Source organism: Myotis myotis, unplaced genomic scaffold (genome assembly GCF_014108235.1).
Source record: "Myotis myotis isolate mMyoMyo1 unplaced genomic scaffold, mMyoMyo1.p scaffold_m19_p_9, whole genome shotgun sequence".
In the NCBI taxonomy this organism is placed as follows: domain Eukaryota; kingdom Metazoa; phylum Chordata; class Mammalia; order Chiroptera; family Vespertilionidae; genus Myotis; species Myotis myotis.
The window spans coordinates 38,772,169-38,797,179 of NW_023416401.1; the positions used below are offsets into that span (position 1 = coordinate 38,772,169).

At 36.4% G+C, this 25,011-nt stretch overlaps 1 protein-coding gene across 3 annotated transcripts in view; it reads right to left on the reverse strand.

Annotated features, from left to right (window-relative positions):
- Positions 1-25,011, reverse strand: part of ROCK1 (Rho associated coiled-coil containing protein kinase 1) — a 138,208-nt gene that overhangs the window by 76,344 nt on the left and 36,853 nt on the right. For all 3 annotated transcript variants that reach the window (XM_036320995.1, XM_036320994.1, XM_036320996.1), the window contains exons 3-10: positions 14,718-14,818; positions 13,770-13,907; positions 10,371-10,546; positions 9,439-9,523; positions 6,399-6,543; positions 5,702-5,840; positions 4,372-4,463; positions 1,379-1,538 (exon numbers count right to left, since the gene is read on the reverse strand). In XM_036320995.1, coding sequence (XP_036176888.1) covers positions 1,379-1,538; positions 4,372-4,463; positions 5,702-5,840; positions 6,399-6,543; positions 9,439-9,523; positions 10,371-10,546; positions 13,770-13,907; positions 14,718-14,818 — 1,036 coding nt within the window. The remainder of the gene's footprint in view (positions 1-1,378; positions 1,539-4,371; positions 4,464-5,701; positions 5,841-6,398; positions 6,544-9,438; positions 9,524-10,370; positions 10,547-13,769; positions 13,908-14,717; positions 14,819-25,011) is intronic.

Here is a 25,011-nt window from a genome sequence, read left to right on the forward strand (position 1 = left end):
ACCAACCTATATTATACAATCTTATCCATATCCTCACTAGGATGTTAGCATCTCAAGAGAAGGTACTATATCTTATTCATCCTCTCCCTATTCCTTGATGCTTAGTACATACCTGACAAAGAGTAAGTTGTCAAACATGTCTGTTGAATGAATGAATAAATAAATGCTCAGCAAAGTGAAATGATGTTAAATGTTTAACTTATATTTCAAGTCCATTTTAAAAAAACAAAGCTAACTATCCTATATAATAAAAGGGTAATACGCAAATCGACCACATGGCAGAACAACCGGTCACTATGATGCGCACTGACCACCAGGTGGTGGACACAACGCAGGAGCTGCACCCTGGTGGTCAGTGTGCTCCCACAGGGGGAGCGCCACTCAGCCAGAAGCCCAGAAGCCAGGCTCACAGCTGGCGAGCGCAGTGGTGGTGGCAGAAGCCTCTCCTGCCTCCACGGGAGCACTAAGCAGAGAGCGGGCTTCGGGCCTAAGCCAGTGGTTGGCAAACTGCGGCCCCTTCAGTGTGGCTCTTTCACAAAATACCACGTGCGGGCGCACACGTACAGTGCAATTGAAACTTCGTGGCCACACTCAAGGGGCCAAAGAGCCACAGTTTGCCGACCAATGGCCTAAGCCATCAGTCGGACATCCCCTGAGGGCTCCCAGGCTGAGGGACCCCCCTGAGTGAACAAATCTCGTGCACCGGGCCTCTAGTTAATAATAAACACTGACTGCTTACTCCATGTAAAGCACTGTTCTAAGTGTATTGCTGTGTTTTTGGTTTACTTAACCTTTACAACAACCCTATGAGACTAGTGTTATCATTATTATCATAATCATCATCCCTATTTTTGAAAAAATGGAGGCATAAAAGGTCAAAGTCACTAGCCTAAAGTCACAGGGTCATACATGTTGTAAGATATTATGAATTCATATAGTGGTTTTTGGAAGGAATCACAATTTCAAAGAACTAAAAATTATAGGCCTTTGGTAGTATCAATATAGTGATGATAATGCTAGAAAACTGTATGTTGTTCTAAAATGTTATTATAAAACCAGAGCTCCTTGGATAATAATATTAACCATAATATTAGTATTAAAAGAAGGTTTTAACCTATTAATTGCTAAACTTGAAGATATAGAGTATATCATTCAAAGAGGAATTTCTATAAAACAATATCCTGAACATGGATGAGTCTGAAATTAAATATGAAATACTAGAAAAATCATGCATTGCTAAAAATGATATATTATTTTAATGTTATTTTATCTCTTTATATACCATTAAATCTATTTTAAAGTTCTTCAGATAGTTTTTAGATACCCTAAGGAAAAAAATAAAACACAAATTAGTGCCTATCCCTAAAATCATACTTACCTACGATTGCTATAATATGTAAATCCTACAAAAGGTAATTGATTGCCAACAAAAGCTTTTGGTATAGGGAATGTTTCCTCATCTCCTTTATCTTCTTCCAAGTCATCAAAGTTACTTGTATCAATGTCACTACTTAAATCAGGTACAACTGGTGCTACAGCTAAGAAATAAAAATAAAATTAGCAAAATTTAACTGCCAACTAGTTGTTGATTCCCTACATTTCTAGTCTATATAATACTAAATAGTGAAAATCTTTAAGTGGTACATGGTATTACAGAAAACCAAAGGCTTTGGAGTCATACAGACTTAGCTATGAATCCTGGCATTGTCATTCACTAGTGTGACCTATAGCCTAGTTATTTAGGTATTTTCAAATTTTCTGCTTTCTGTCTTTAATCCCACTCCTGTCATTTCTTTATTTCAAATTCAAATTATTAGGAAAAAGTAACTTTATAAACTTAATACTGTGTACCTATAAATTAAGAGTGAATAAGATCAGAAAGCTCATAGATATCTGCGAAAAATCGAGCTAACTTGTACCCTGCTCCCACACCACCAAGGAACAGATGGTAAAGACTAATTATCCTATAACTTACATTTAAGTGGTAAAACTATCAAAAGAACTATTATTTGCAAAAGTTAAGCAATTTTGCCAACAAAAATTAGAAAGCTGAAAACAATTAAAACTGTTATATAATTTTTAAAAACTTAGCAAGTCAGAAAGATCAGTTCAGAATAAAAGTATTCTTGGTATTTTAGAGGTGGGAAGTGAAAGGGGTAGGAAGAAGGAAAGAGAAGAAAAGAACAATTAAAGTCTACAGACTTTAATTTTTCTTTAGTTTTTTAAATAACCACATAATAGGCGTTATTAGGATTAGGAAAAACTATTAAAATGTTTGCAAGTTTGTTAAATCTAAGTATATGATAGCAAAACCATACATAACATTAGAGAGCTTTAAAAAATATAGAAATGATAATACTAACAGAATTATATAATTACAGAAATTCTTTAAATATAAAATTCTTTTGATTTAAGTCAATGAAGTAATTCACTTTACCAGTTTTCATAACTATAAACAGTTATATTAAAGTGGTACAACAATATTATAAAATGCCATTGATTTGGACCCCCCAATTCCACTAGACTGAGCTACACAGGTAAAGAACGTTTGCTGATCACTCCTGTTTTCCTAGTGCCTGAAATAAAATAGTGCTCAGCACACAGATGTTCAATATTTGTTGATTAGATTACCTCCCCTTCTAATTAATGATCAGCTTTTCAATACACAAAAGGAAATGATGTCCTCCTTACTTTTTAGAGTCATTTATTGTGTGGTTATACTAGTTATTAATGCATTGTTTCACTTTGAAAAGGAATTTAAAGCAATACAAAAGACACTTTGTATTTCTCCACTCCCCTTTTAAATTTTCTTAAGATTTATAAACACATTTGTATGTTTTCAGCCTTCTTAAACATTACTAAGTGTAACTTGAATAAAAACATAGAGCTTTTCAATGCAACCATTCATCACCTCGCTCGCTGCTCATCTCTCTGTCTTGCAAGTTTCTCATGCAACATGAAGGCAACAACCATGTCACATTTACTTGTGAGGAGGAGGAAGTTTCTTACACCCCAGTGTATAAGTATTAATAAGTTCTCTCAAGGTCAAGCTGCTAATGTAGCTTGTCCAGATAGCAGGTCATTCAATGTCATTCTGTCTAGCGGTGTAATTTCTTAATTTCCACAAGAATTTATTTCTCCTTTTCTCTTCTCAGTCAATTTTATAGCTTAATTTAATACATACATAGTACTCAAACACAATATAACTATTTCTTTTAAAATATTTGATAACTAAAATACTTCACTAATTTTGGCAAATATACACAATCTATTTCTTCAAATTTAGTAAGATTTTTTTTCTCCCCTGAAAGTCTCAAATAGATAGGCAGTCCTTAAGACAAATACCTAATTTGTAACTGTTCCTAAAATCACACAGCTGAGTTCATTTCCATTATTACTATTCCTTGTTATTACTATGGTAGGAATGAGGGGCTGGTATATAATATCATTTCTTTGACAAATCAAAGGGAAGAAAGTTCCCGAGACTTTAACAGGGGAAAGATAAATTCTTGGCCTCCCAAACCCACAAAGATGATGGGAACTTTGGTGCCATTATCATTTTGATTGAGCTATGTTGAATTAGGTTTTCTGTGAATCATCACATAGTTTTAACTTTTTTAAAAAATAGGGAAATGTCCTAAACTGACTGAAAATGAACTTCTTGCATACTACATATTTTTATTTGTGAATTGCAAGCTTCAAGCCTACTGGCATCAAGTATATCATAATTTCTACTAACATCTATATGATAAAAGCCCTGTGATTGTGATGCCATAACGGTGTCATGACCACAACCGGTCACCAGGAGGAATTAGTCTGGGTCCTGAGTCCCCCCCGGTGTGGTGGGAGTCAGTCTGGGTCCTGCTGGCGCAGCGGGTCTGGGTCTTGCGCGATATCACACGCTGGGCTTCTAGTATATTAATAATAGAACCTTATATTTTATGTTAGGTTTAAGTAAAAATAAGAGAATACCTTGTATTTTCACAAGAAATATATTTAAATTTAATTAACCTTTTTTTATTGACTCTCCCACAATGAGATATTAATGTCTAAAACAAAGAGCAATTCAACTAAGTTCAAAATCAAATTGTGACTGCTGAGCCCAACTCCATTACATGTATATATTTCATTTTGTTATCTTTTTTTTTTTTTCATTTTGTTATCTTGAGTGTAATGTAAAAGAAGTAGCAGTGCAATTTCCCCAATACTATCAAATATTCTCTTTTTATCTAAGTTAGGACAATACCCATATTGCATCTGTGTATTTTAGATTTTCATTAGCTATACACAATATATTAATTAGCAAGGCAGTTTGAACAGACTACATTACTTTCAAGTATTCACTGTGATATACAAGAAAAATTAACTTACTGTCTCGAAGTGTTTCCCAAGCCCACAGATCATTTTTGAAGAAGAGATGTCGTTTGATTTCTTCTACACCATTTCGCCCTAATCTCACCTCTCTGAATAAAGAAGGAAGGAGAAAAGTTATTAATAATTTAAGATATTATCATCTGTCTAGAATTATTTGTGGGCATAATACCAAATCCGTGCAGGATAAATATAGGTCTAAGTCACCCTAAAATTATACTGACTGTCAGCATAATTTTCAGCTTAAATAAAAAAGTTGAAGGCTGAGAATACTAAAAATTTTTTTAAAGAAAACAACACATATTTGTTGATACTACATGATTTCACCCTGCTTCATAAGTGTAATAAATAAAACAGTAAATTTTCTTAATAGCTTTTTAAAACAGTGGTAGTTATACATTTTTTGCAACCAACAACTTTACTTCACACCAGAAGCTAACAAAAATTCAGAAAGGCATTTTAAATTTTAAATTTCCATTTTATAATCTATTAACTATTTCTGACCAATCAAAAACCAATAATAATTAATTATTGACATTACTGTGACACTGAAAGCTTTACTGAGACAAGTTAATGATTCTGGCCTCTTCAATGAACACATAATGTTTAAAGATGTGCCTTTAGCTGATTTTAAAAGAGGAACTCAGCAACTTTTTTTTTCTCCAGTAGAGTACTTATAAACAATAAGAATACCCTGAGTTCCAATTTTTTCAGGAGTTAAAAGGTAAATTGTTTTAGATATATGATACTTTTTAAAGAAGTTTTCAATGACTCTCTCAGGCTGAACTAGGGAACCTCGCCATGATTCTATGGCACACACTATTTAATTCTGAGTACCTATCTCTCTGTATAGTAAGTGTCTCATTTGCTTGTCTATTTCCCCCAAAGGACTATGAAGTAGTGGAGAACAGCGGCTGTGTATCTTGTTCATTTCTATACGCCAAGCACCTAACACACAGCACAACACCTATATTTACATAAAGATGCAATTTATTTCAGAGATTTTAACATGTTTTAAAAAATCTCAGACTCAATAAAATTACCATCATTTTTATACTTAACCCAGTTAAAAATTTAACAATGAAATACAAAGAATCATCTGGTCTAGCCATTAGAAAAGAATTGTATTTCAGTTTCTTAGGTAAAGAAAGTGAGTTGAGACCCAGAAAAGGCATCCAGAAAATCATAAAATTATATTAGGTTTCACTGTCATGAATTATTTTGGGAATGGTAGCATTTTTATTCCAATACTTGAAAATAGGTACTCAGATACAGACCTTTAAAATTGAGCAGCAAATTAAGAAGTAAAATCAATGTTAAGATTATTTACCTATCAGTAAGGAAGGCACAAATAAGATTTTTTGCTTCTTTTGATATATCATTATCATCAGGGAAGGTAAGTGAATTTTTATGGTTCATAATCTTACTGTAAGTTCCAACCAGAGAATCTGCATAAAAAGGTGTATCACCTGAAAAATTGACAAGGAAAATAAAAGCACAATAAGACACATTAAAAAAAAATCAGTTTCAAAGGAAGACTCAATGTTACCTGTTTAAAGATTACTAAATATACATAAACTAAAAACATACACTTTATATATAAAAAGAAATACATAAAGTTGCTTTCATCTTCTAAATCAGCGGTTCTCAACCTGTGGGTCACGACCCCTTTGGGGGTCGAACAACTCTGTCACAGGGGTTGCCTAAGACCATCGGAAAACACATATATAATTACATATTGTCTTTGTGATTAATCACTATGCTTTAATTATGTTCAATTTGTAACAATGAAATTGGGGGTCACCACAACATGAGGAACTGCATTAAAGGGTCGCGGCATTAGGAAGGTTGAGAACCACTGTTCTAAATAGTTTTTAAAAACACACACAAAGGTTTGGATCACTTTGTTTCCTATAAACAAAATCAACACTGCTTAATGTAGTGAGTATTGTAATAGAAGAAAACTAAGTGGTAAATATTGGGATAAACAACTATTTCAGAGGTACACAAAATTCTCCTTTACTTACCTACAAGCATTTCATACAAAAATACCCCAACTGACCACCAGTCACATTCTCGTCCATAATAACCATCACCACCTTGAGATTTTAATACTTCAGGGGAAATATAATCAGGTGTTCCAACAGCTGTGTCACATCGTACCATACCTTCCTAAAATGAATTGCAGGTCAAATTTTGATTAGGATATAGTCTCAATTATTTAAAATGACATATAATCTGTAGAACTCAAAATTGTTGGGCTATAAAATAGCATATCAAAATGTAATGAGAATTTAACAAAAATTAACAAATACCTTAATCATATATACTTATTATGTAAACAGTATATTCGTATGTGTGTATACATAAGTGATTTTTATTTTGTGATAATACTCATGAGACACACTGCCAACATTTATTATTTCCCCAGTTGTGCCAATATAATAATCCCATCTTAACCACAGAGAGCAAGTATATAAACTAATGCAAATAGACTGAGGGGCCAAAAATATGAATCATTTGATAATATATAAATGCTAATTTAATTATTTTCACTAAAATAGCTGTTCAAGGACAGGAGAGCTCTGGAAGAGGTTAACAGGGGAGGAAGGGGAACCTATATAATACTTTCAACAACAAAGATTTAAAAAATAAAATAAAATAGTTGTTCAATTTAACAATGCTTGAAACTGAAGAAAACATAAGAATTGAGTATCCAAATTAATAAAAGACAAAAGGGTAATTGACCGTACCTTCGCTACGCTTCCCAGAGGCTAATCAGTGATATGAAAATTAACTGCCAACAAAGATGGCGGCCGGCAGCCACACAGCTGAAGCAAGAGCAGGAGGCTTGCTTGCTCCAGTGATGGAGGAAGCCAAGGTTCCCCACCTGCCACAGCCCAGCTTTGAGCTCCGAAAGCAACAAAGTTTCAATTATAGAAGCTAAACAAACCCCAGATACCTGCTTTCAGCAGGCCGTGGCCTCAGAACTGGAGCTGGCTCTCAGCTCCAGTGACGGCAACAAAGTTTCAATTACAGAAGGTAAATAAATTCGAGAATTAAAAAAAAAGAAAGAAAAAAAGGAGAGGCTGGGAGCTTCAGTCACTGGCCAGCCTGAAAATGGCCCTCAGCACCTCACCCAGACTGGCCAGGCTCCCCAATGGGGACCCCCACCCTGAAGGGGGTGTGACCAGCTGCAAACAGCCATCAACCCCTCACCAAGGCTGGCCAGGCACCCAAGCGGGACCCCCACCCTGATCCAGGACACCCTTAAGGGCAAACCAGCCGGCCTCCACCAATGCACCAGGCCTCTATCCTATATAGTAAAAGGGTAATATGCAAACTGACCCTAACAGCAGAAAGACTGGGAATGACTGGTCACTATGACACACACTGACCACCAGGGGGCAGATGCTCAATGCAGGAGCTGCCCTCTGGTGGTCAGTGCGCTTCCACATGGGGGAGCTCTGCTCAGCCACAAGCCAGGCTGATGGCTGCCAGTACAGTGGTGGTGGTGGGAGCCTCTCCTGCTTCCTCAGCAGCGCTAAGAATGTCTGACTGCAGCTTAGGTCTGCTCCCTGCTGGCAAGTGGACATCCCCCGAGGGCTCCCAGGCTGCCAGAGGGATGTGTGATTGCCATCTTAGGCCCAATCCCCCGGGGAGCAGGCCTAAGCCACCAGGTGGTCATCCCCCGAGGAGTCCCAGACTGCAAGGGGGCACAGGCCGGGCTGAGGGAACCGCCCCAACCAAGTGCACAAATTTTTGTGAACTGAGCCTCTAGTACAAATATAAAATGGGAAAGCAAGGAAAAAGGGCATAATAGCGTTAAGCACAGTGAAAATCTAATATGCATTTTAACTGTCAAAAACAAACAACTACACATACCTGTTATTTATTTTAGCTGGTATTAATGCAATAGAATTATAATTAAACTAGTGGCCTGGTGCATAAAATTCATGCATGGAAAGGGGGTGTCCCTCAGCCTGGCCTGCACCCTTTCCAATTTGAAACCCCTTGGGGGATGTCCAACTGCCGGTTTAGGATTGGGCCTAAACCGGCAGTTGGACATCCCTCTCGCAATCTGGAACCATTGGCTCCTAACTGCTCACCTGCCTACCTGCCTGGTTGCCCCTAACCACTCTGCCTGCCGGCCTGCTTGCCCCCAACTGCCCCCCCCCGCTGACCTAATCGTCCCCAACTGCCCCCCCTGCCTGCCTGCTCGCCCCCAACTCCCCCCACCTGACCTAATCGCCCCCAACTGCCCCCCCTGCCAGCCTGCTCGCCCCCAACTGTCCTCCCCCCCACTGGCCTGCTCACCCCCAACTGCCCTCCCCTCCTGGCCTGATCACCCCTAGCCGCCTCTGCCTCGGCCCCACCACCATGGCTTTGTCCAGAAGGATGTCTGGAAGTCTCCCAGAAGGTTTTCCAGTCTAGTTAGCATATTAGCCTTTTATTAGTATAGATGTTCACACAAAAGTTCTCATGTAGTGTTTCCTTCTAACCAATAATTTTCCATTTAAAATAATAAATACAACTTCCTGGATATTGTTCTGTGATAAGTTTCAAAGAATATAAATTGTTTCAACTGAAAATAAAGCAACATAACTGCTATTTCAGCTATATATGTTATTATATAAATAGTGAGAACGGGTATCTTTTAAGATTGACTTCCAAAATGTTAATAGGAGGCTAAGTAAAACACTGAAAGGCTAAGTAAAATATTAAAAATACACACATTATTGAAATCTAATATTTATGAAACTCTAATTTTAACACTGGTGTTAGTATTTAGGGGCTATTTCCATTTCTAGTTACCAGTAGTATACTAGAGAGTTATTATAAAGGATTTAGTAAATCTGACAATCTACACTTACCCTAAATAGAGAGTAAAAAAATAAATCACAAGTTACTAATACGACATTGCAATTATAGCATCTATTTCAACAAATGACACAAGTCACATCAGTTCTGTATAAGTTCAGCTATGGTTAATAAATTCTCATAACATTTTCTAAAAAGCATCTGTCTTGAATTAGCAAAAACTAAATTAAAATATAATTATTTAACCTTATTCATCTTCATACAAGTACCAAAATCGGCTAACTTCAAATGTCCAGATTTATCCAGCAGCATGTTATCAGGCTTCACATCTCTGAAGGGGGGGGAAATAAAAAAAGCATTTCTGAAATAGATCAGATACTGATAAAAATTATATGAGGCAGTTATTTTAGGCCATTTCTCTTCATTCAATGTAGATATGGCACTTTTGATCTGTATCTGTTCCCTATCCACATGTAGAAATTAAACTTCAGCAAGGAAAGTTCATTATATGTTAATGCCTCAGAAGAAGACATATAACATTCCCTTTCCTTTAAGTAGAGTCTGATTCTTCCAGTGGGGTTGGGGGTAGGATCAAATCATTTGAGAGAATTACCATAAAAAATGTACCATTTAGACATAAAAAGTAATTGAAACACACGTCTCAACACAAGCACATAAATAATTTCAGGACAGGATCTATATCACTTTCATTTTGTATCCTTGGAACTTAGCATAGCAACTGCATGATGAATTCAAATGGTGTTTGCAGAACAAATAAAATTATTATTCTAAAAAATATGCTATATACACTAATTAAAAGCAAATTAATCTGTATTTTAAAAATTTGTATATAAAAACGAATCAAAAGAAAATATTTTATTAAAAACAAAAATTGTTTAACACTCTGGCACAAACTTCAGAAAACCAGCTTCCAATTTTTACTGCTCAGAACACCAAATAAAAACTATATAATCAGATTAAGGGATAGCAAAAAGTACACTTATATAAACTGAAAGTTAAAACTACAAATTTCAAAGTTTTAAGTTCTGGAATACCACTCATGTCTATAGACAGAAAATAGGTGGATTTAGAATGGGAAATGTTAATTGACCAAAGTTTACGTATTTTCAGCTTCTCTCTTCAACAAATGAGAAAATTTAAAGCATTTTTATCTTTACCTATGAATAAAACCCATGGAATGGATTGCATCCAATGCAAGAACTACTTCTGCAGTATAGAATCGTGCCCATTTTTCAGGCACATCATAGTTGCTCATTAAGTTTACAAGATCTCCACCAGGCATGTATTCCATCACCATGTAGAGATAACGATCATCTTGGAATGCATAAAAAAGCTATACAAATACAAAAAACAATTCATTAAGATTAAGCAAAACTGTTTCATTTAAAAATCTGCAAAAATATTAATAAAATATTTAATTAAAATAGTCAAATGGCAGGACTTGTAGTAATCTTTAAAAACAGAAACAAACACAAACATAAACACCACAAAGACCCTTGCATATGCAAAGGAACTGTTAACAGTGATTATTTCTGGGAATTTAGGTGGAGGCTTTTTATCTACATTTCTTTTGTTAAAAACTTTGACTGATTTGAGAGAGAGAGAGAAAAGGAAGGAGGGAAGGAGGGAGAGAGACACTGATGTGTTGTTTCACACATTCATGTACTCACTGGTTGATTCTTGTATGTGCCCTGACTGGGGATGAAGCCTGCAACAACTTTGGTGTATCGGGATGATGTTCCAAACAACTGAGCAACCCAGCCAGGGAAATATATATGTATCTATACTAATTGAATTTTTCATACTGAGAATTTAAAATTATAATAGCTTCATACAAGTCTCCTAAGCAAAGAAATAGTTTGGTTCTAATTTAACTTGTGCTTTAGTGAGGTTTACTGTTTGATTTATATCAAAATCACAATTCTCAAAAAGTCTCAGCTGTCCCTTATTAGCTGTGTGACTGGGCAATTTACTTAACCTCCTTGAGTCTCTGTCACTATAATCCCTTCAAGAAGAATGTAAAGGGCTGTATCTTGTTTGACTTTTATATTTGTTCCTCAATCAGAATCTGGATGTCTGGCAATCAGTGAGTGCTTAACAAATGTCTAATGAATAAAGCATAAATTAATCTATAAATTGGGATTGTACCTAACAGGGATTAACTGCCTTTCAGAGTTGTTTTAAAAATTAGTTAATATAAAAAGCACTTAATATAACAGGTGCTCAGTAAATGATAGCAGTCAATAGGAGGAGAAGTAATAACTAATAAAGAAACAGTAAGAGGCAGCAGCTAGATTCAAGGCAGGAAGAGTAAATTCTAATGATATGAAATCGGCAAGAAAGCCAGGCATAAATGTATTTATTATGTAACCAGGATTGAAGTTAGAAAAAAAGAGCAAATTTACAAAAGAACATTTTAGGTAAACATAAGATTAGAATCCAACTAACATGAATAAAATTAAGCCCAAGAGAAAAATATACCTAATTTACCTAGACACTTATGTCAAAAATCTTCTGTTTCAGTTTTCAAGTGTTTAATGATTTTAGTTACAGATTTAGTTATTTTTAAATGTTTTTACTGACTTTTAGAGAGAGAAGAAAGGAGAGGGAGAGAGAGAGAAACATCAATTAATCGGCTGCCTCCTGCTGGGGATCGAGCCCACAACTGGGCATGTGCCCTGACCAGGAACCTAATTGCCAGCCTCCTGCTGCATACACAGGTCGATGCTCAACCACTGGGCAACACTGGCTGGGCCCCAGATTTAGTTATTTTCGTTAAAATATGTATTTTCAGGCCCTAGACAGTTTGGCTCAGTGGATAGAGTATTGGCCTGCAGACCTAAGGGCCCTGAGTTCAAGTCCGGTCAAAGGAACGTACCTGGGTTTCAGGCTCCTCCCCACCCCAGGCCCTGGTCAAGGCTCGTGCAGGAGGCAACCAATCAATGTATTTCTCTCACATCGATATTTCTCTGTCTTTCCCTCTCTCTTTCACTCTCTCTAAAAATCAATGGAAAAATATCCTCGGGTGAGGATTAAAAAATAATAATAATAAATATATGGGAAAGATAAGAAATTAAGTGGCATTTTATGGCTATCCCAGATATAAATTGGACACCATAACTACAGAAACATTGTTGATATTAGTGGCAGTTTATTTATAAACAATGTATCAAGAAAAACAAAATTCCAAGCACATAAGTTGTAAATTTAGCCCTAAAAGTAACAATTATGTCATGCGTCTTAACTCTACAGAACAGCAGATATTTTCTGTATTGGTGGTTCCCAACCAAAGGAGACAATAATGTCTGAGCACCTTTTGGGTTGTTAAAACCAGTGTGTGGGAGTGGGGAAGAGTGCTACTGGCATTCTCTGGGTAGAAGCCAAGGATGCTGATAAACATCCTATAATGCACAGAATAGGCCACAACAATAAACGATTACCTGGCTCAAAATGTCATATAATACTGAGCCCAGGAAACCATGCTATACACAGCTGATAAAAAAAGAATAGACAGTCAAGTATAAAAGCCTCCTTATGTTAACTTTAAACATTCTCCATACCCTTTTTATCACAATTACTAGGATGCTTAGTTAGGATATGCTTCATTATATACTGTAAATAAATAGATAGGTGATAGATAGACAGATTAGATAGATAGATAGATAGATAGATAGATAGATAGATAGATAGATAGATAGATTCCAAAATACATATTAGGAATTAGAAATGGTCTAGCCCAATAGTTTCTCTCTTTTTTTTTTAAACCAGAAGAAGACTACTTCTACCATATGAAATCTTACATTAGGATTCTAATATATATATATATATATATATAAGACAGATAAAAAAACAGAGCTGCTGTAGTTAAGGCAGCAATAAAAAATCTAGAATTATAACCAACCCCAAATTCCTGCTTCTCCTTATGATTTCACCTGCAGTATATCCACTGTTTAAAATAACCAATCTAAGCCAACTTGCATATTTTTAAAGAAGGAAATCGATACCCAGAGATGTAAATAACCTTGCCACAGTTTCATAGACAGGCCATGGGGTGAAGACCAGGACTTATAACTACTGGCTCTTCTTTCCATGGAAAAGCCTAAAGTGAATACAATATTATTTGGAGGCCTAGCAGAACTCACTTTCCCCCTCATTTTTTCCATTCCTTCCTTTCCACAAAATGAGAGTGACAAATAGATGAGTAGTTAAATAAATAAAATAAGACCTCATATTTGGGGAAAATAAGTTAAAATTTCAATATTAAACAAGTATACTTAGAGTATAATAATATATGACTTCCTCCAAATTAAAGCAGATTATTTAAAATTTCTAATATTTAAATTCTACAGAAACAACTGTTTTGCTTTGGCTTTACTTTCCTCATGAAACTGATTCAATAAAACTAAATGTTATGATTTTAAAGATAATGGTATATTAGACAATTCTGTAATTGCCAATAAATTCTCTATTACTGTTCTGAAAAACAAACTAAGCTTCTCAGATATGTTTAATTAACAAACTAGTATAGCAAAAATGAAAGAGTAGTAATATCATACCTGAACAACCCAAGGGCTATTAGCAAAAGCCATGATGTCCCTTTCTTCCCAGAAAAAAGCAGAATCAGATCTCTTTATCATTTCAAATTTGCTGAGAAGCTTCATAGCATATACCTTCCTGGTGGATTTATGCCTTACCTTTAAAATTGAAAATGCAAAATAATAAACGTTTGTGTTAACATTTAAATTTAAAGCTCAATATTTCCTAGAATAATTTGTTATATGATTTTAACAACTTGTTAAATAATTTAACATTATTGTTCTAAGCCAGTGATTGTGAACCTTTTGAGCTCGGCGTGTCAGCATTTTGAAAAACCCTAACTTAACTCTGGTGCCGTGTCACATATAGAAATTTTTTGATATTTGCAACCATAGTAAAACAAAGACTTATATTTTTGATATTTATTTTATATATTTAAATGCCACTTAACAAAGAAAAATCAACCAAAAAAAATGAGTTCACGTGTCACCTCTGACATGCGTGTCATAGGTTCACCATCACTGTTCTAAGCTATTTTATCTTCTCTTCTGCTGAAGTATCCCAATTAGATATTAACAAAACTTTAATTTCCAGAAGCCTGCAATGTTAGAAAAAAAATTCTTTATTTTCTCTCTTATAATACATTTTCCCCCCTCCATCTTGCTATGTATGTTGCTTCCTATTTATAGAACTTACTATTCCACAGCATTTTAGATAGTCTAATATTAGGAGTAAAGATTTCTCTTTTAATGCTTGAAACCTTTTTTCTACCCATGATCACGTGGAGAAAATATTTCACACTATTGATTTTGACTCTAGGCTTTCATATCCTTAGGCAAGAATATCTAAAGCAATTTAAAGCAATAATTTTTTAAATGCTATTTTCCAAAATAACATGTTAAAAAATACAAGTGGATTTTTTAATTTTAAAAAGTTTCTGTTTTTTGAATCATATTAAAATAACCTACCAATTGAACTTCTCCAAATGCACCTCTACCAATCACCTTCACTACTTCATAATCTTCAGCTTTCATTCGTAAATCTCTAATTTTATTTATTGTGTCTTTATCTGTATGAAAAGAAAAGTTCATCATTTTAAATCACTGAAACATTATAACCAACACTGCTTATTTTATATTTAGGCTCTTGAAAAACAATGAAAAACAAAGAAATTCATTGAAATTATTTTGTTACATATAGTATAAAGTTATAAAATAGATGTTTAATGTACAAAGAATTGCTTTAAATAAATTCTGGAATGACAACGCTATTAAAATGTTTTCATTAAAATCTGACTTATTAGAATATCTTAGAAAACAATTATACTATAAACATCCATTAAGGATAATTACATAATTAGTTATTGGTATTTTAAGTATATATCAAATTTGAATTGAAACCCATGAGTAGATATTTTAGATTAATGACATAAACTTTTCTCTTTATCATCAGTTTTGATGATCCTTTAAAAAAGAAACTAATTTAAGATATCAAAGGCAAACATGCTAAACAATCACATACTTGTATGATTACATTTCTCTATTTGAACTTAGACTTTCATTTAAAACAGTGGGAATCACTGTAATTATTTATATAAACCTGTCATGCTACAAACTACAATAATTTACAAATCCCCACTGGATAGATATTCTATTCCTAATTTGGTCATAGATTAAAATAGGGCTATTTTAATCCACATGGTCAACATTGGCATGAGATTACATGGAAACGCTTCACATTTCAGAGTTGTACAAAATACAGAACAGCTATTAAACTTAAGTTCTAGTTCCTAATAAAAGCTGCATATAATACTCTGTCTTTCTTTGTATTTTTTTACTTTTATTTATTTTTGGTCTTTCTTTTTAAATGCACATTTCAATCCAGTGTTTGTGCTCATTATGACCAATAAGCACATGCAACAGAACAAATTTTCACACAGAGAATAACGTAAGTACACTTAATTTTAAGTTACATATCTACTGCAAGATGCACCAGAAAGATCTAGATAGTAATCAATTAATTTACTACCCAAATATTTGTATCTACCATAAGGCTCTACAGTAATAACTGTAGATATATAAAGATAATTTTAAAACAAAGTTCTTATCTTAAAGAGTTCAAACTCTAACAAATGAAACAGAAAAAAACAACAAAAAACAGCCCGGCCGGTATGGCTCAATGGTTGAGCATTGACCTATGAACCAGGAGTCAGGGTTCAATTCCTGGTCATGGCACATATCTGGGTTGCAGGCTCAATCCCCAGTGTGGGGCATGCAGTAGGCAGCCAATCATTGATTGTGTCTCATCATTGATATTTCTATCTGTCTCCCTATCTCTTACTCTCTGAAATCAATAAAAATTACTTTTTAAAAAATCAAAACAAAACACCCCAAACAATAAGGGAGATAAGCACAATTTGTTTAGTACTAAAGACACCTAACCCAAGCCTGCCTGGAAGAAAGGTGGCTAAAAAAGGCTTTCTGGAGATGATGACACCTCAAACGAGTCTAAAATGAAGAGTAGTAGTTAGCCAGGTGGGGGAGAAGAAAAGAGAAAATACTATAGGCAGATGGCAATACAAGCAAGGCACAGAGGAACTGTTTATAAGAAGCTCTGTGTTACCAGAGTATCAAGGTTGTGGTAAGGATTAGCAGGAGAGAATGGAAAGACCCAAACTGGTTAAGGAGCTACAACTTACCTGTTGTCATATAATTATTATTTAACCATCAAAAATATTTTTCACAATAAAATTTAAAGCATTTCAATACGTAAAACAGATAAAAGGCCTGAACCAGAATAATCTATAATAATAAAAGCATAATATGCTAATTAGACTGAACAGCTGAACAACCTTCTGGATGTCATTCCGGACGAAGCAGCTGCAGAGGGGGCTGAGACAGAGGTGGTTAGGGGTGACCAGGCAAGCAGTTAGGGGTGATAAGGCAGGCAGGCAGAGGGGTTAGGGGCGATCAGGCAGGCAGGCAGGCAAGCGGTTAGGAGGCAGTGGTCCCAAATTGCAAGAGGGTGCAGGCCAGGCTGAGGGACACCCCCCACCCCGTGCATGAATTTTGTGCACTGGGCCTCTGGTGTATTATATAATAGCCTATGAGGTTTAGAGCCATAAACAGACTATAAATATAAAGTCTGTAGCTTGATCTCAGAAAATATATCTGCTGCAAATTTGTGTGGGAATAAAGATCTTGCTTCCTGTTTTAATTTCTGAACAGCACAGGAAATGTATAAAGCAGCTTGATATTATTTGTGATTCAAACAAAATCAGGTGTCAAAATGACTTTATTACATTTAAGTTGTGCATAAAAGTGCTGTTTTGCTTTTTAATTTTAAGTTGAATTCAATTAGAAACATTATCGAGTCTGCAGCAAAACCTTATTTCCAAAGTCAGTAAGTTTTCAATGAAAATTCAATGACAGCCAACATTTAAACATTCTTAACTAACTCCCCGTTTCCCCTTATATTCCACATCCTATCTTTCAGTAAAACATGCAGCCTCTACCTTTGAAATATTTCTGGGACCTGATCACTTCTCATCCTCTTCACTACCATGCTGGACCAAGCCACCATCATCTCTTCTTTGGATTATTGCAATGGCTTCTTAACTGATTTCCCTGTGTCTATCCTTGCCTCTCTATAGTCTATTCTTAACACAGGGTGATAGTTTTAAAACACAAGTCAGATCATGTCACTCCTCTGCTCAAAACTCTCTAATGTCTTGCCATCTCACCCAGAGCAAAAGCTGAAAGATCTTACAATGGCCTACAAGACTCTACATGACCTAGCCTCCCTATTTCTTTACTTCTCTGACATTAGCCTACAATGCTCTCCCTTGCTTAATCCTCTCCAGCCACAATGGCTTCCTTGCTGCTCCTCAAACATGCCAGGTACACTCCGCTATTAAGACCTTTTGCACTGGCTATTCCTCTGCATGCGATTCTCTTCTTTCAAACATCTGTATGGCCAACTCTCTCTATAAATACTTTAATTCTTTTCTCAAATTTTACTTTTTCCGTGAGCCCTACACTAGTCACACTATCTAAAACTGAAAAATTCTGAGAACTTCCCATCTTTCTTATAACATTATATTTTCCCTCATAATAAATACCAACCTCTTTATTTACAGAATTTGTCTCATGCAAAATAAAACTCACAAGATTATAAACTTGGTAAGCCCTTGCTAATTCTCAGACCAATAAACAGGATTGTGGTGAACATCAGACTCACTTACCAATTTCTGGTTGTCAATTGTATTGAACCAAGAAGAAAGCTACGATTCAAAGTACTGAGATATTACTGCACAGTAAGCAAGGAATGAAATGGTCAAGACACTGTAGCTCTTGACAGGGCACTAATAAGCTAACCCATCTCTAAATAATCACAAGTTAGCAGAAGAGGTAGTGCAAAAGGTTGAGGATTTATAGTTTCAGGGTCACTACAAATTCATAAAGATTTCAAACACATACAGACTCCTCGGTCTAACTTTCTAGAAAGCAAATGGATCGTTATTAAGAGTCCTTTTTAAAAACCACACTTTACATCCAGTAAATTTTACTTTTGGAAATTTGTCCTAAAGAAATTATATATGATGTGGGACCAAGATTTCTACAATAAAATGTTTTTAATGTAAAGATTAAATAATTTAATATTCATATTATGACATACTAGGCAACATTTAAAATTTTGTTGAAGAATAATTACACAGAATATTCAACAGGAAATGTTGAACAAAGAAACAGAATAAACTGCATCTGGTTTATGAACTCAATTTTTAAAAATTATATTTTTTAATTCATTTCAGAGAAAGGGAGATGGAGAAAGAGTGATAGAAACATCAATGATGAGAGAGAATCATGGATTGGCTGCCTCCTGCAGGCCCCACACTAGGGATGAAACCCACAACTGGGCATGTGCCCTGACCGGGAATCAAAACTTTACCTCCTGATTCATAGGTCGATGCTCAACCACTGAGACACTCCGGCCGGGCATATGCATCCATTTTTTTAAATGTGTTAACTATATATACTTATTGACATAAAAGATATTTTGTGAATTGCTTTTCACTAAACACACTGGATAGCTGTCTAAATCCTGTTTATTTATATTTGGGTTGTCCTAATATTTTTCTCTAACAACAATATATATTTGCTATGAAAAACATTCCTGTATATTTGCAGAGCTGTTTTTGCAGGATACATTTCTTTAAGTAAAAGTGATAGGTTATTCTCATGAACATTATTAGTTTTGAAATATACTGTCCAACTGCTCTACAAAATGACTGCATCAATTTCCACTCTTAATACTCACCAATCCTAGATAATATATTTTATCTTTCTGATTCTGATTAAGTTGAAGGTAGGACTAGAATTTTTTTCTAATTTTAAGCCACATTAATATTAATGCATTTGTTCAACTGTCAACTGCTCATTGGTCATTTTTATTTTTTCTCCTTTATACTATACAAGAGGCCCAATGCACGAAAACTGCGCATAGGGGCGGGGCGGAGGGGGGTGGTGGTGAGGGGATCCCTCAGCTGGGCCTGCGCCCTCTCACAGTCCAGGAGCCCTTGGGGGATGTCCAACTGCAGCCACCACTGCTGCGCTCTGACAGCTGTGAGCCCAGCTTCTGGCTGAGTGACGCTCCCCCTGTGGGAGTGCACTGACCACCAGGGGTCAGCTCCTGCATTGAGTGTCTGCCCCCTAGTGGTCAGTGCGCATCATAGCGACCAGTCCTTCGCCGTCCAGTCGATTTGCAGATTAGCCTTTTATTATATAGGATATTATATAGTTACTGTGTCCATTTTTAAAATTATTTGTGTTTTTATTAATTAGGGGATCTGTTCATATATCAGGAATATAATTTTGTTAAGTATGTTGGAATTTTCCCCAGTTTGTTGGTGTGCTTTATATAGTTTTTTTTAAATCATATATATATAGTTTTGATATGCCAAAATCTATCAATGTTTCCTTTTTTCTGCAAAAGTTATTTGGACATTTATAACATCATTCAAGGGCCATATAAAATTATCAACTCAAAAATTAGCCTGTTATATATTTGGTCAAACATTTAATTAACTTACCCCTAATGCCTTGGCAGGCCAGACCAAATGATTCTGCAGGCCTTATATGGCCCGCAGGCCAGATGATCCCTACCCCAGCTTTAGTTCCTAGACCTGGTATCCTGCTTTTTTTAAAAAGGCAGTCCTGGCCCTGACCAGTTAGCTCAATTAGAGCATCATCCCAATATATCAAGTTTATGGGTTCGATACCCCATTAGAGCACATACAAGAATCAATTAATGAATACATAAATAAGTAGCACAGCAAATCAATGTCTCTCCCCCCCCTTCCTTCTCTCTAAAAAATCAATTAAAAAATTTTAAAAAGGTAGTCCCTACTTGAAGACTATAATCATAATACCTACAATTTCATTTTCTCCTCAAATGGATATCCAATTGCCTCAATACAAATCACTGAATAATCTACCTTTTCCCCACTGACCTAAGTGCCATATTAAGCTTATGTCAAATTTTCATATTAAAAAAAATATGCTCTAGACCAGCCGTGGATAAACTACAGCCCGCGGGCCGGATCCGGCCCGTTTGGCTGTTCTATCCGGCCCGCAGAGCTGAAAGAGCGGAGGGTTCTCTTGCTCTCCCCTCCGCTCCTTCACCAGCAGCAGTGTTAACATGTATTAGTTCACACAAACACTCCATCCATGCTTTTGTTCCGGCCCTCTGGTCCAGTTTAAGAACCCATTGTGGCCCTCAAGTCAAAAAGTTTGCCCACCCCTGCTCTAGACTCTCTATGATGACCTACTGGTCTTATGTCCTTCAACAAAGTACTATTTTTCTTACACTTCAGTATCCAGTTTGAAGAAATAATCCCAAAATGTTACAATTACAATCCTACCCCTGCAACCCCAAAATAGAAATACATTCACCATAGAAAGCTGAAGTTACCAAACTATGGAAGTCATTTATAGACTTCATAAAAATAATAAAATCAAACATGCTAAAACCCTACTCCATTTTAATGCTTTCTAGCTGGATATATCCCACAATAATGCAGACTTTTATACGTACCTTAATATTTAGTTGTAAAGAAGAAAGTTTTAATGACACTACCAAATCGTATTTTTACATTTTTCATCAGCTGAGAAGCTTCAAAATGGTAGTGTATACTAATCACAAGATATGGTCAATATAATCTAGATCCTCCTAACTCAAGAAATTTATCCTTTTTAAATATAGAAGTAAAAATTGTTCGACCGGGAATTTGACTGCTCCCTATGATGTGCGCTGACCACCAGGGGGCGGCGCGGAACATGGCGGGTGTTGGCGGTGCGGCGCTGGCAGCAGGCGGCAGTGGAGGCACTGCTGGCCCCAATGGGCCCTGATCATATTGGGACCACAGTGGGATCGTGGAGCAGGTGAGTGGGCGGTGCTAGGCCAAGGCGGGTGCGAATGGGAGCCTGATCGCCCGCAGAAGGAGACCAACTGTGACAGTGGGGGGGGGGACTGTCGCCAGGCTCCCAGGAACTGAGGGAGCTGGGTGGGGGGCCTGGCCCAGACAGATGGCTCCGCAGACGGATGGTGAAGCAGGTAAGGGGTGGCGCCAGGCCATGGCAGGATGCCAGGCGGGGCTGCGGGGCTGCAAGGCTCGGGGCACAAGCTGAGGCTACAAGCCTGGGGACGTGAGCTGGGGCTCGATCCCCACAGACAACCCCTAGGGACCCCACCTGTGCACAGATTCGTGCACCAGGCCTCTCGTATTGTGTATAAAAGATAGTTATATAAATTTTGCTGTTTTTAGAATGGTTTCTTATAATTTCTCAAAAAGTGTAAACTTCTAACTACATCTAAAGTCATATCCAAAGTACTAGTATATGAAAACCCTTTTTAATTTTACTACAGGTAATGTAGTACTCATTTCACTATTACAGTACATGATTTTATAATTGTAATGAGACACCTTTAGGAAAAACTAGCCACAAACATTAAAATGAAGGCTCTTCCGCAAGCCATAAAAACTTCTGATGTCTTGTTTAAATTATTATGAAATCTTTATTTAAAATGAGAAAACATGTTTTCCCTTTTCTATTGAGCAATATGTACCTTTTGTGCCATGCCACAAAGAGCTAAGGAAACATAGTCAAGTCGTTTTTACTTCCTTGGATGAACACAGATTCACTGATATCAGCAGAACATGCTGAACTGAAAATAATTAATTTCTCTATCATTTTTAAATCAATGAAACCCGCTCTCCGACATCCCCCGAGGGGTTCCGGATTGTCAGAGGGCACAGGCCAGGCCAAGGGACCTCCCACCCCCTGTGCAGGATTGGGGACAGGGAGGGACGTAGGAGGTTGGCCAGCGGGTAGGGACCGCGTGAGGGCTCCAGGGCGTGTCAAGCCCGTCTCGCTCAGCCCCAATTGGCTGGACCCCAGCAGCAAGCTAACCTACCAGTCGGAGCATCTGCCTCCTGGTGGTCAGTGCACCTCATACCGACTGGTTGACGGGTCGACTGTCTGCCCCTGGTGATCAGTGCATGTCATAGCGAATGGTTGAGCGGCCTTAGTATATCATTAGCACATTATGCTTTTTTTTTTTTAATGTATTTTATTGATTTTTTTTATAGAGAGGAAGGGAGAGGGATAGAGAGCTAGAAACATCAATGAGAGAGAAACATCGATCAGCTGCCTCCTGCACACTCCACACCAGGGACGTGCCCGCAACCAAAGTACGTGCCCTTGACCAGAATCGAACCTGGGACCCTTGAGTCCGCAGGCCGACGCTCTATCCACTGAGCCAAACCGGCTAAGGCAGCACATTGTGCTTTGATTGGTTGAATGGATGACCAGACGACTGGACACGTAGCATATTAGGCTTTTATTTATAGGATATAATTACTTGGAAAATATAATAACTTAGAAAAATAAATAAAAACTTTAGATACAACCCTTTTACAATGACACATGTAATATACCCCTTAATACAGTGATACAATGTTTTACCCTTTACAATAAGAGAATATAAAGAACTTTATTTTCTACAGCTCAATTGAAATTATTTTGTTCTTATTGTGTGTGTGTGGCTTGTTTGTTGATTTATTTGTATGTTTATTTTGATGTGATGATTTTGTATAGTAGGACAGAAATCAATATTCTGAGGAAGTTTAAGAAGCAATGATTAAATATATCAACTCTAAGAGAGTGGTTACCTCTGAAAGAGGAAGACATGAGGCCCAAGACTTAGTTGTTACTTAACTTTCTTTTCTTTTTTTTCTAATTCTCACCTGAGAATATGTTTTTTATAACAGAAAGGGGGAGGAGAAGAAACACTAATGTGAGAGAGAAAGAGCAATTGGTTGCCTCCTATACACACCTTGACCAGGTATCAAACCCAAAACCCCGTATGTACCCTGACCAGGAATCAAACCCAAGACCCCCTCAGTGGATGGGACAAAGCTTCAATCACCTGAGTCACACTAGCCAGTGCTGTACCTTAACATTTTCTTTAAAATAAAAGACCAGAAACAAATAGGGCAAAATGTTAACTATGAGGTTAATTCTGATGATCAGTGCTCAGATATCTGATATATATGTAGTAATCAAGAATAATTAAAAAAAACACTAATGATCATGCCCAAACTCTACCAACAAAGAAATACTTTTTAGATCATCTCTAACAAGTCAGCATTTAACCTCAAAAACATTTAACAAATAGTTAATGAGTACCTAATATTCAATTGGGTTTAAGAGTAAAAATACAAGTCCCTTGCTCTGAGGATATTTACAATCTACTGATGAGGAAGAAGGGGAATATAACAATCAAATAACCACACAAATAAATATAATCTAACTGTGGTAAATGCACAAGATGCCATGAAAATATATAGCCAGCAGCAGGGCATCTGACTAGCCCAATGGGTTAGGAAACTAAAGTGAAGGCTTATTTGAAATTTAAAGGATAAAGACTCCTTTAGCTGGATGGGATTGGAAGGAATTCTAGGAAAGGCAAACAACTTCTAAAAAGTCTGTGGAGGAGATGTCAAGGTACTTTCCAGGAAACAAATGTACCTTGCATGGCTGCGGTGTAAGCAAACGAGGAGAGTAGTACAGAAAAGAATGTAAGTTGAAAGATCATACAGTGCCACATTAGGAAAATAAAAAAGGCTGGGAGTGAGATGTGATTTATTCAAATCAGCAATTTAAAAATAATCCTCTGGCAGCAATGTGGGAACTAACTGTAAATAGGCAAAAAAGTAAATGCACTAGACAGATTCACTGTGATCATTCAAGTGAGATGATGAAGCTTGAACAAGAGTAGATGTAGTAGTAAACAAAGAGAAGTTCAAGCCTCTGCCTGAAGACTGTCACTGGTCAGAAATCTATTATTTATCTGTCTTTTCTTTGGTTACTTATCTTTAATTTTCTGGCAGTTCCACTATTCTCCAAAGCTTTTCTAAAGATCCTCAATCACATTAGCATGTTAATTCAAAATTCTAGGTTGTAATCTGCCTAGATCTGGGGGGATAAACTAATTTAAAGTGGCTCAAATTTCTTCTCTTTCCCTAAACTCCAATTCCTTTATTTTTAAAACTTACACAAATGACAACAACAATAAACAGGACACAATGTAATTCTTTTTTATCTAATCTCTTAACCCAAAAGGTCCAACCTGCCATTTCAGTCTTTTCCTGCCATCTGTCCTCCTTACCCCTTCCTGCTCATCACAAACCAAGTTCAATTTATAGCAAACTCCTAGTTCCTGAAAGGTATCATGCTACAGATATCAAACAAATGCTGTTTCTTCTCTACCTGAACTGTTCTTCCTCAATTGAGAAATCTAGCCCACCTTTTAAGAATCAACTCAAATGTTACTTTCTGAATTCTTTTACTCCCTTCAAGATCTATGTATCATTACATTCTCTACAAACTTCCACAATTATAAAGGGATATATAAGTTACTATTTGCTTCTGTGTGTCTCTCCCTCCACAAGAGGTAAGAGCTACAGTTTTAAAGAAAAAAGATCTTCATATTTTTAGTGACTGGACATTCAAAAAGTAATTCAATATTAAATGGTCTCATGTAGAGGATTTTTAATTTTCTCATACATCTTAAACTCATAACTCTAAAAAGGGGAAGGTTTGCAGCGGTTCTCAACCTGTGGGTCGCAACCCCTTTGGCGGTCGAACGACACATTCATAGGGGTCGCCTAAGACCATCCTGCATATCAGATACTTACAT